The sequence below is a fragment of the Ceratosolen solmsi genome, unplaced genomic scaffold (genome assembly GCF_000503995.2).
Source record: "Ceratosolen solmsi marchali unplaced genomic scaffold, CerSol_1.0 scaffold27, whole genome shotgun sequence".
NCBI classification, from domain to species: Eukaryota; Metazoa; Arthropoda; class Insecta; order Hymenoptera; family Agaonidae; genus Ceratosolen; species Ceratosolen solmsi.
Genome location: NW_011948426.1, coordinates 3,406,241 through 3,418,465, shown reverse-complemented (window position 1 = coordinate 3,418,465; position 12,225 = coordinate 3,406,241). Strand labels below are relative to the sequence as shown.

The 12,225-nt window shown below is 38.6% G+C and overlaps 2 protein-coding genes across 2 annotated transcripts in view; one reads left to right on the top strand and one right to left on the bottom strand.

Annotated features, from left to right (window-relative positions):
* Nucleotides 1-7,063, bottom strand: part of nAChRalpha1 (nicotinic acetylcholine receptor alpha1) — a 115,729-nt gene extending 108,666 nt beyond the window's left edge. The window contains 1 exon segment of the mRNA XM_011500784.1: nucleotides 6,623-7,063. The gene's annotated coding sequence lies outside the window, so the exon portion shown is untranslated.
* Nucleotides 7,064-10,824: 3,761 nt separating this feature from the next.
* nAChRalpha2 (nicotinic acetylcholine receptor alpha2) overlaps nucleotides 10,825-12,225 on the top strand; it is a 4,295-nt gene continuing 2,894 nt past the window's right edge. The window contains exons 1-5 of the mRNA XM_011500993.1: nucleotides 10,825-11,197; nucleotides 11,414-11,458; nucleotides 11,542-11,651; nucleotides 11,735-11,915; nucleotides 12,022-12,225. Of these exons, the coding sequence (XP_011499295.1) occupies nucleotides 10,937-11,197; nucleotides 11,414-11,458; nucleotides 11,542-11,651; nucleotides 11,735-11,915; nucleotides 12,022-12,225 (801 nt within the window). The 5' untranslated portion in view covers nucleotides 10,825-10,936. The remainder of the gene's footprint in view (nucleotides 11,198-11,413; nucleotides 11,459-11,541; nucleotides 11,652-11,734; nucleotides 11,916-12,021) is intronic.

The window sequence follows — 12,225 nt, the reverse complement described above, 5'->3', positions numbered from 1 at the left end:
ATATATATATATATATGAAAGTATAAAATAATCATTTTAGCAGATAAAAAAAAATACTATACTTATAATGTCAGAAAAGTTGAATAAATTAATTCAAAAAGATTTTAAGTTATAACAATTGTGATGCACATTTTTCAATAAATGCCTAAACGATAGAATTTATATTATTCCAAATTTTCTATAAAAATTTTTTTAGTAAGTATGAAAAGCATTTGACTAATGTATTGAAATTAATTTGAAGTAAATTATTGTATTCAATTTTCGAGATATTTTAATTAAACTTATATAATGAAACAAGTGCATAATGCGAATAAACTTAAGGAAATCCGACTATTCAAATAAATATAAGATATATATTAAAAATAAAGGAATTTTACATTATCAAACAATGTACTTTATTTGCGAAAAGCCGTAAGCCGTAATTTTATTTATTCATGACTTTATCACGATTTCTTTGAACATAATGTATTTTCTGCAGGGATAACGATAATTTAGTGATAAAATAGCACGTGCGTCTATTCAATCCACTTATGCCGTCAAGCTAAATTATGATTAGTATTTAAGGTATATTAATTAGTTGTAGATTTAGTTACTTCTAAATAAGAAATAACAATAATTATCATTGTTGTTAGTCGCGGATAAATGACTCGATAATTAGACTGAGAATTGCGAGTATTTGTGTGCTGCCACAGCGCTGACAACCAAGAGAAGCGAAAGCTCGAAATAAATAGGCATTGCTGAGTAGTGGCTTTTTTGCTTTACGACGCTGATGGATCTTCTTGCCGATGAAGGCCGACATCATATTATATGGAATTAGGGTTTTTCACTCATTCACTCTAATATATCTCACGGCAGATTGCTCATGCAACCGCGGCAAATAATTCTTATTATCGCACGGTATCACGGAGAAACGCAGCGCCGCAATCGCGCTAAGGAGGCGTTGTTGTAAGGCCGTTGTTTTGAATTGTAATTCTAACGATTTCGTTACTCAATGAGAAAGTCAATTGTTAATGCGCTATTGATATTTCGTTTGTAGGCGCCCGGTAGTAGGCCTGAATTCTGTACTTTTTGGCTGCGAACGCACTCGAATCACTGACCACGAGAGAACGGAATGGTTCGGGGGTGGGGAGGAGACGAGAGAAAACAGCAAATTGCAAAACAGTAGCTTGTAATTAGTCGCTTTACAGGGAAAACTGCGTTGCACAGCCTCGGTATTTCCATCTGTTTGACTCTGTCTCGGTGTCAGCCAGCTCTAACCCACTAACGCAATGTGCTTACAAATTTTGTATATTTGTGCGCACAAAACAGTCAGGTTATGTTATTAGGCTATTGAATATTATTGCCAACAACATTGAAAATTCGTATCTCTTAGTTCACTTTGCCCCTTATAAATAATCTGTGTATGATAGAAGCAATGTAAGTTCGACCAAACGCATTAGTCCATTTTTCTTTTTACTCGTTCGCATTAAGAATCTATATAAAATTAGTGAAATCACAAAGATTTATGCTATTAAAAAAAAAAAAAAAAAAAAAAAAAAAAAAAAAATATTATTTATACGATATAATCAAGACAGACTAACATTATTTTCTATAATTATTTTCTTAAGTAGTTGATTGTGATTCCTTAAAATGATACATAATTTTATTTTCAGACTTCAATAAAGTATTAGATTCGAGATGAAAGTCATAAATCAGTAATAAAAAATTGAAATTTTTGCTCAACCAGTCGATCTATATTATTCATTTTAAGAAATATTTGGTATTATGAATTCAAAGAATCAAAGCCTCCTAACTTTCATAATGTAAATCTCGGCAAAAACGTTTAAACTTACTTCGTTTATATTACATTATATTCGAAAGGCAGGCAGGAAAATAAATTAATCTTGTTACTGTGAATGAATTATATTATCAAAGGCGGATGTTCACAATATAGGAACTTTCCGTTATTGGCACAAAATCTACTTTATTATTTAAATAAAGTTTTTAATATAAATTCATAGTTATAGATTAAAAATAAGAATCCGAATGTAATGTTAAAAATTAATGTTTAAATATTTATAATTTATCCAGAGACACGATCTCAGTAAATATTCATTATAAATTTGTCATCGCCAATTTACTAATTTTTTCTATAAATATTTGTTTTTATTCTCAATTAGAATTTTACCTAAACTACAGTAAACATGCTAGGTGTGGTGTGGGTATTAAAATCAAAAGAAAAAAAAGACTCACTTTTTATATTTATTTTAGTATTATTCAAATATAAAATAGATATATCTAATGTAAAATTATTGAAAACCCGTTTTAACGATTATTTAATTCAAAGAAAGCTTTAATTTATTTAAAAAAATATATATTTCTTCATCAATTCAAAAGAGATATTTTCATAAAATAAAGATTCTCATCGTGCTTTCCTGCACCAATTTAAGTACAATGCATTTATACATTTTTTTTTGTTATCCTCATCGTGCAATTACAGTGAATTTGACGAGCTAGAGAAATTACGCTTTCTTTAGATTTCCTTTTTTATTTCTCTTTTCCTCTTACGTATCTCTACCCTCCCTCCCCCCCACCCCCTCTCTCTCTCTTTATCTCTTTATTTGTTTATCTCTTTATCTCTTTCTCTCTTTCTCTCTTTCTCTCTTTCCTTCTAAATGCCAAACAAGAGAATTTTCCGACAGCTGTTTTCTATGCTCTTTGAGAATACGGCTCAGAAATTTTCACTTATTAAACCTACAAGTTGATGGTTTTACCCCTCTTCTATATCTTCTATAAATCTCTAGTTAACCAGAGTCATTGACTTATTTTACTTATCATATTTTCACATATTTTCTCATTTTTACTTTCCATTGAACATTGTATGCTTCTTAACTATCTTTTTATTGTCATATCATGCATATAATTGCTACTATTAGATCGTTTTGACAATAAAACCATTTGTCAGATTAATACGAACTTACTTACTTTACTTTAAAGGCATCATTATTTTTTTAAAAACAATAAAATTCTACGTAAATTAAGAATTTCGTATAAATTATAGTACTTTATATAATTTATAATATATCAATTGTTAAATAGTCATTGATTGTGTTTAATACGCAATTGGTTCAAAAATAAATTTAATGATAAATTAAAAAGTCTTTAAAATTTTAATCAACTATACTTTGTGTATAAATGATAAACGATGGTTTATGTGCTAGAGAGCACGAGGTAAAATTCTATTTAAAATACTTATCATACGATTATACAAAATTTGTTAATTCGACAATCTCAAGTTCAAGTAGCTAAAGAGAATGAAATATATAAAATGCATAAAAGTTTAAAACCCATTAAAAAGTTACAACAATCATAATATTCACTAACTTTGAAGCATTAAAAATCATTTATCTATATAGTCGCGAGTATTAACAACACAGATAGGCAAATACAGAGATAGATCAATAGATCGATAGAGAGATAGAGAGATAGAGTTAGTGATGGCGAGAGCGTAATACGGAGGAAAGAAAATAGAAGTAAAGATACAAGCATGGAATGCAAATTATAAGGGAAAAAGGAAAAGGGTAGTCAGAGCTTGCGTCGGACGGATCCCTGGGGCGACGATTATAACTAAAAATGGAGCTTAAAATCGTTTAACGATGCCGGCACAGAAGATAGTGCAAGCTGCATTATCGGTAATCAGGTAGGGCTATAAAGGTCGAGAGTGAGACGGCGTGAGCGAATGAAAGTGGAGCTACGAGTGAATGCCAACCATCGTTGATGGACGCCGTGGCCGAGACTCGCGCCCCGCGCAAATTTATATCCTCTTTGTTATAAATAAGGGATGCGCGCGCCTACGGTGCTTGTCGCGCTCCCACGGCAAATCTACTTAATACCTTGACGGACTTAAGACCTTGCAAATGAAAAACTTGATTCAAATTTTAAGTAATACTTCCAACTTAGTAATCGATTTCACTCGAATGCAATTAACGTTATGGACGACGAACGCTGCAAGAGTACTGGCTGCTCTCCCTAATTGCGTTTCATTGCAATATTTATACATTTGAATTGTTTGAGAATGTTGTTGGATTGTCTGGGTAAATGCCTGTGAGCGAATGCGCATATACGACTATCGGTAATTAATCGGGCATACTAAAAAATTTCAAGCTCTCTTGATCAAGAAGGAAATTAATTGGAAAAGGACAGAGATGAAGAGAGCGAGCGAGAGATCGAGCGCGAAAGAGGTTCGGAGGGTGAAAGTAACGTTTAACTGGCAAATTTACGTTTTATGAAAATTCAACTCGTTGCTTCGTTCTGATGAGGGGATATGCATGCAAAAGTTAACAGGCAATCTAATTAGTAGCGCCTTTGCGTCATTTGACGAGCGAAACATTTGCGCACTGTCGCCTCTGCCTCCGATTACGCGAAAAATTGCTCCTGATAAATCTGCTCGGTTGTCAGTCTCTACGGCAATACAATATCCCGCATAATGCCTGCTAATTTCTGTCACCAAAACTTTTTTCCTTTTTTTTAGCCTCGCTGGCAGTTTATCGACTAGTTCTATTTTTTGTTAAAAGCATATTTCACATCCGAAACGCCATGAAAAAATTTCCTTTATATGGATTATATAATTCAAGTTATCGGTGAAATTTTTCACCAACGCTCCCTCTTCGCTTTATAAACAACTCTCATACGTTTAGCTCGATAAACAAGATTTTCCCTCATTTAAATATTCATATTTTTCTATGTATGTTTATCGTGAGATGGTGAATTTTTTTTTATTTTTATTTTTTTTTTTTTTTTTTTTTTTTTTTTTTTTTTTTTTTTTTTTTTTTTTTTTTTTTTTTTTTTTTTTTTTTTTTTTTTTTTTTTTTTTTTTTTTTGTTCTTTTCTTATACAACTTTGCCCTTGAAGTGTCTAATGTAGTTAATAAAATCTTAAATTCGATTTATAGCTAAGTAATGGAGTAACGGAAGAATGGACAGCGAAGAAAGCTCGGTGATTCACTAGACACGAAGGGAGCGAAAATGTTTGTATGCAACGAAAGAAAAACAATCATCTCCCCGAGTGTCGCAAACTAACAATTGCCAAATCACTCGACAGTATACTAAGTATATCGAAATGAAAGGTTTGTCACTCTTGGCTTAATTTCGATTATCCGCTGAACCGTAGAATATCCGCGATGCTAAAAATATTTAAGAATTATACATTGCATTTACTAATGTCGCTTCATAAAAAATTCTATTGAACTATCTCAATGAATATCATAGCCAAATCTACACGTACATTAATTTTGTAGGTCCCAATATTGAAAATAGAAGATTGTACATTTTCCAAGCGTACGCGTTATTGTATTAAACAAAATTATCATAATCGAGTATAGATGATATCGGGAATATGATTTTGAGAAACAATAGAAGGGGCAAAACATTTAAAATTTACTTTACCATGTAGTTTGCCTTTAAAGCTCCTACTTTTTTTTTTTTTTTTTTTTTTACGTATATGCTGCATCATTACCCGTTAATTACCAAACATTGTAAATAATTAAAGTTACCGATGAAAAGAAGTCGTTGGCTAATGAAGATTTTAAAAAAATTAGAATTTGCTATATATTTTTTTTTTTCATTTTTTTTTCATTTTTTTTTTCATTTTTTTTTTTCATTTTTTAAAGATTCCTTTAGTCTACTTGGAAAGATAAATTCAAGTACGAAACAATGCACGTATTGCAAATGTATAATTGAAAATATAAAAAAAAAAAAAAAAATACAATAACAACAACAAAAATAATCCTTGTACAAATTAATCTTAAAAATAAAAATAAAAAATTATTAAAAATGTGCAATTGAAATTTATTTTCACTGGCTGATAAAGAAAGTTTCAACAAAATTTAACGCATTAATGTCCAAGTGCTCGTTAGTCAAACGTCTAAGACGATCCACAAAAAGTTGTAGCTTCGTTAAGGAAAAGTAGCAATTGTTCGTGTTGGAAAAATTGTTTTTACACGAAGGTTGAAGAAGTGTCGCGTAATAGAAAAATGGGACAATGACTCAGCGGTGCTTGGATCTTAACACTGAGACTCTGACATTTAAGATCCGTGAGGAGAGATCGGCAAAAATACAAGAGCATTCGCACGTTACTTGACAGGTACGTAATACTTTACGCTAAGCATCCAAGCATTTAAAGCTGACGAACTGCTCGTGAGAATTGAGTCGAGCGTACGTGTCGAGACAATTGCGCTCGAGCTCGTCATTTACTTACTTAAACACATACTTAGCCGTCACTTACAAACACATACTGTATGTGTTTGCCCAGTCGTTTGAACGAGAAAAAAAAAAACCAGATAACAAGCAAAAGTTTCGAAACGACGGCTTTGGGGACGAAAGAGGCCCGACGCTCTCGACGGTCAAGAAGTCAACGCCCGGGACTGAGCTCGAAGGCCTTGGAAGAGGACGTTCGCAAAGGCGCGGCGAGAATCACTTCCGAGTCCGCCGGGGAATCTCGAGGATCCCAACTTCACGTGCCTAGCCTCTAACCTCCAAAGCCCCCCGTAATTGAGAGACATAGAGATTGAGAGAGAGAGAGAGAGTGAGAGAGAGAGAGAGAGAGAGAGAGAGACGAGTTGAGAGGAAAGGAGCGGAATACTCACGCTGCGCTTCCTCGGGCCGGGCACATCGGGTAGGCGAGTCTCGACGCGGCGGCTACCGGGGCCCTGGTGCGGCCTCGTCTGCTCGGTTGGGCCCCAGGGCGCGCTCGGGCGTATCCAGGGTGGCGCTTAGTGTGCCTGATGGTGGGCCGCCGTCATGGGGCCCCGGGCCCGCGGCAGCAGCCTCATCACCGTCCGCATAGCCGGCCTACGTCCCGCGTCGACGCCGGCACATAACGTCGCACCCCAAGTCACTCACCTCGGAGGAGAGCAGCCGAGCACCAGCTCCCCCCCTTCGCCGCCCACTGCCACTATCACTCGCGCGCGCTCTACCTGTCGCAAGGCTCCTCCGGCGGTTCTCGCGCTCGGACCTCGGGGAGCGTTGTGTCGCCTCTGCGAGCGGGTGCGCGAGCCGTCGACGGAGCGCAACCCCGGCGCGCACGGAGCCGCTGCCAGCCTGCGCCCCGGGAGCCAATACCAAGCCATGTGGAAAGCCCGACGCGGCCACGGCCCGACTGCTTCCGAATCTCCCCGAATCTGCCCGAGCAGCCAGCTGATGTCGCCCGCCCGCCACTCCCTTACGAACGATGCCACCGAAGCCGCCACTGCCACCGCCACTGCCACCGCCACTGCCACCGCCGCCGCCGCCGTCGCCGCCGCCGCCGCCGCCGCCGCCGCCGACACCACCACCGACACCGCCACCGCCACCCTCTATAATAAATCCAGTTTTTTGTCCGGCGTCTATCTCGAAACTTAGCAGAGGCCCAACCGAAATTTTATGTCTCTTTTCAATGAGGGAGAGGGGTGGAGGGTGGGACGACGACGAGAAAGGGCATCCTTTCTTTAAAATATCCGACTTGCCAAAGAAAACTAACTGCTCTGTGCGTATCCTATGCTCTGTCTCCGTTATTCTTTCTCTCTCTCTCTCTCTCTCTCTCTCTCTCTCTCTCTCTCTCTCTATGTATATATATGTATATATATATATATATCAGAATACACGGTAATTCGAAGCATCGTGCAAAAATATGCTAAATGTGGAATGAGAGATTGACGCCTTGCCGTGTGGCATGTGTTCTCACCAGACCTTTCAAGTAGTTACACTACGCGATATGTCAGACGAGACGGAATTCTTGCGACATTCGTGAAAGGCTTGTGCATTCGTTCGTCACGAGAAAATTCTGATACCTGAATAAAAAACAACAACTTTTCGCTCAAAGGCTAAACGGCACTTTAACGAGTACTTACTTTATTGCTCGATACTTATTTCAAGATACGTGCTACATCCAATGTTTATTATGCCTATCTGTATTAACGTCGTTACATCGAGTGCTAATCTTTGATTGTCTATTTCCAAATGCTAGAGCTTTTCTCACATGACGAATGTCATTTAAAAAGTTTGACCAAGCCCCGTAAAAATTATTATATCATGTAAATCGTTCGTTTAGCATTATAAATTTACGAGCCCTTCTTCTAACGGAAATAACATCTATATTAATCATTATATTCCTTTTATAGTCAGAATTTCTACAATTACTATAGATTTATCAATTTTGATATTTCTCTTTATTTTTCCAATTTATTAATATTATTATTTATAAAATATTACACTCCATCTATCTATTTTTTAACGAAAACGATAAATAATTTTAGTGAGTTTTTCTTTAACTAATTATGATTTTGTTTCATATATTATAACTTATGTATTCAAAATTATCTTGATTGACTCGAAAAGCACCGTAAATTTATTTATACATTTATCTTAAAATCGTCATTAAGATCTAAAATTTCAATATGAACAAAATATATTTTATTCGTGAATTATATATTTTATATACGAATCCCATCATTTTTGTTATATATTAATTTTGTAACTCATAACTTATCAAATATATTTACGATCTTTTGAATCCCATATTTATCCGATATTTATTATAGTTTGATCGAACGTTCGATATATATTTAGTATTGAATGTCATCAATTACGAGTTTTCTAAATAAAAAAAAATTATTATTCTACCGTATTGACAATTTTAATGGCCAAATTTTTGATAATTTGTATCTAGGCGCGCGCGCGCGCGCGTATAATATAACGTCCTGACTATCGAACTCATTTGAATTACAATAGGATTACAATAAAGATATATTTTCTATTAATTAAATAAGTATGACTTAGCGTAAACTATATTTCCTTTAATGAAAATATGATTCATATACGACTAGTCTTATAAGCTATTCTAATTTCATATATTACCTCAAAATTATTTTTACCTTACCTTCTTGAGTTTACGTAATTTCACAATAATTAATTATTTTCAAAGCCTTTAAAAAACAAAGCTCTCTCAATATTCCATGAATAGACACAATTTTTAATTCTTTCATCAATCTTTTGTTTTACTTAATAATTCTTGTAAGCATTTTGCGTCGCATTATGACCTGCGTCACTCATATTAATGATATAGTTTTTCATATATTTGTATATTTATTTTACATAGCCATTAAATCTTTAATCAGCGTATGAAATTGCATATATAAAAAACGAAGATAAAAAAAAATCGAAATTCGCGAAATGTACTTTATTTAACTTTTTTTTTCTTTTTTTTTTTTCGTAACTCTTTTTTAACGATAAAATTTACATTAAATTTAAAATAACGCTCTTTTGATAATACAAAGGTACTATAGTGATATAAATAGATTAAGAACAAGTACGAGTTTCGACTAGAAATAGCTATCTTCATTTTGCAGCTGAAACTAATATGCAACATATATCGTATCTGAATTTTGTATTTAATAAATTAAGCTTCGATATTATTATTGTTATTGCTGCTGCCGTCGTTGTCGTTGTCGTCGTTGTTGTTATTGGAATAGAAGGAAGGAAGGAGAAAAAGAGAACGAGAACGAGAGAGAGAGAGAGAGAGAGAGAGAGAGAGAGAGAAAGCGTAAATTTATGCTCTAAGTGTAAGAGTGAGCTAAAGCTTGTCAATATAAGCGATTAGTACGGCTGTTAATTATGAGAGATAACGGCTGAGTAAATGAAAGCCTGTGCACTGGATGGCGAAGTAGCGTAAAACGGTAAAGAACCAGAGCACTAAATCTATCGAAGGGGGAAAAAAATGTTCCGAAAGCATGAAGAATGCTTTTTTTGAAAACGTGAAGCGTGAGACGCTATAGCGAGTAGACGTACCAAGTTACACACGACTACCTACGAAGGGAGGTCGCACCGACGGGGTTAAACGATAATTTACGGAGGGACGAACACTCATTTAGAACCGTGCGGCTAGAAGCCCGCATTAACCTCCGAGAGGCACAACGACGGGAGCATAGAACTACGGCGCGGATTTCTCGACAAAACTATTTAAAGGCTTGGGAGTCTAGGAGAGAGCCATAATGGGATTTTGGCTTATCTACGCCCTCAAGTTTTCCACGAGCTCAAGCGATGCTCCCAGCGGGATGGGGGACCTCGCACTCCCACAACGTTAATTGCCCTCTTACACATAAGAGCGCTCCTCGCTCTTGTCGCGCGCTAATCCAAACGCGTACACGTAAGCGTATGTACTCTTACATCGTCCGGAATAGGCGTGGGAAGAATCGACCTGCCATCGACCTAGGTTACTCAATAGTCCGGGAGAGGGACGGGAGCACGATCGAAAGAAATCAGGCTATTTCGCGACGAGGCCGTGCGTGCTCGAGTGCGCCGTCGAGGATCGATCTTTTTAAAACGCGCCGTACATCGGATGGATGTTTGCGGGAGCGGGCGGTGGAGAGGGCGATGAGGGGGGGGGGTGAAAGCGTGGAGAAAGGCACGCGGCTGGGATGCCAGCGATTCGTTGGCTGGATTAGAAAATTCGGGGAGCCCGCTTAAAAGCCCGGTGATAAGGATAAAGCTCTCGTTAGCCAAGTCGAGTAGACGATTTCCAATCGACGAGCAGAAAGAGCCGAACGACGGAAAGCGCTTCTCCGGGCGAGAGAGAACGGCCGAGAGAACGGCCGAGAGAGAGAGAGAGAGAGAGAGAGAGAGAGAGAGATAGCGGGCGAGCGGGCGAGCGGGCTAGCGTTCGTAATGGATAACTGCGTTGCGGGTGGATGGGACGACGTATGGATTGGTGGGCTAAGCCTCGGAATGAAAATGTCGGAGCTAACACCGCGAGGAGGCGAGACTCGCTTTTTTGCGCAAGCGCACTCGCCCTATCGATCCCTCCTCTGCCTCGGGACGAAGGGATGGAAGCGAGATGCCGCTAGGCCGCGGATGCTGGCAGCAAGTTCCAGGCGGTGGCTCAGTGCTCCAGTGGCCGCGTGCCCGAGCGAACCGGACGATGGCCAATGCTCGCGACTCTGCCTCCGATACCAGCCGTCCCGGCTGAGACTGACCGCCCCATTATCCCGCAACCGAGGCTCCCAAACATGATCGCGCGGCTCACCCTCGGCCTACTCGCACTGGGCGTCTGCTACGGCAACCCGGACGCCAAGAGGCTCTACGACGACCTCCTCTCCAACTATAACCGGCTTATACGGCCCGTATCCAGCAATAACGACACGGTTGTCGTGAAACTCGGTCTGCGGCTCTCTCAGCTCATCGACTTGGTAAGTTTATACGGACGCCGCGTCGTCGTGTTTTTTTTTTTTTTTTAACTAATTCAACCCCATCCTCTCTCACCCCCTCTCGCGACAACGATTTTCTCCTCCTCCTCCTCCTCCTCCTCCTCCTCCTCCTCCTCGTACTTATTTGTAATTTGTAATTTTGCAACATCCCTACGGCGCTTCGACTATTTCCCCTTTACTAGTTATTCGCGCTTGCAGAATCTCAAGGACCAGATTCTTACGACGAACGTCTGGCTCGAGCACGTGAGTCTTTTTCGCTATGTTAACCATGATCTACCTCCAGTGTATTACTAATCGCTAATGTCCCTAATGCTGAAATATTATAGGAATGGCAGGACCACAAATTCAGGTGGGACCCGTCCGAGTACGGAGGTGTGACGGAACTATACGTGCCGAGCGAACACATTTGGTTACCCGATATCGTGCTGTACAACAAGTTTGTATCATTAAACAACCAATTATGCACGATCAATCGCTATTGGCGTGATCGAGCTCGTACATAATATTTGTATGACATAGTGCGGACGGCGAGTACGGGGTGACAACCATGACCAAGGCGATCCTTCACTATACGGGAAAAGTACTCTGGACACCGCCGGCCATCTTCAAGTCGTCTTGTGAGATCGACGTGCGTTATTTCCCCTTTGATCAACAGACCTGCTTCATGAAATTTGGATCGTGGACCTACGATGGATTTCAGGTACGGCGTATTCATAACACGACACCCTATATAAACGACCTGTGGCCCGAAAAACAGTGTAACGGCACTACAACGGCACTACGATTTAACGTTACACGTGTTGCAGATCGATCTTAAGCATATCAATCAAAACGTGGGTGACGACCAAGTGGAGATTGGCATTGATCTACGCGAGTACTATCCAAGCGTTGAGTGGGACATCCTAGGGGTACCAGCCGAACGTCACGAAAAGTATTATCCCTGCTGTCACGAGCCCTATATCGACATTTTCTTTAACATAACGCTTCGTCGCAAGACGCTCTCCTACACG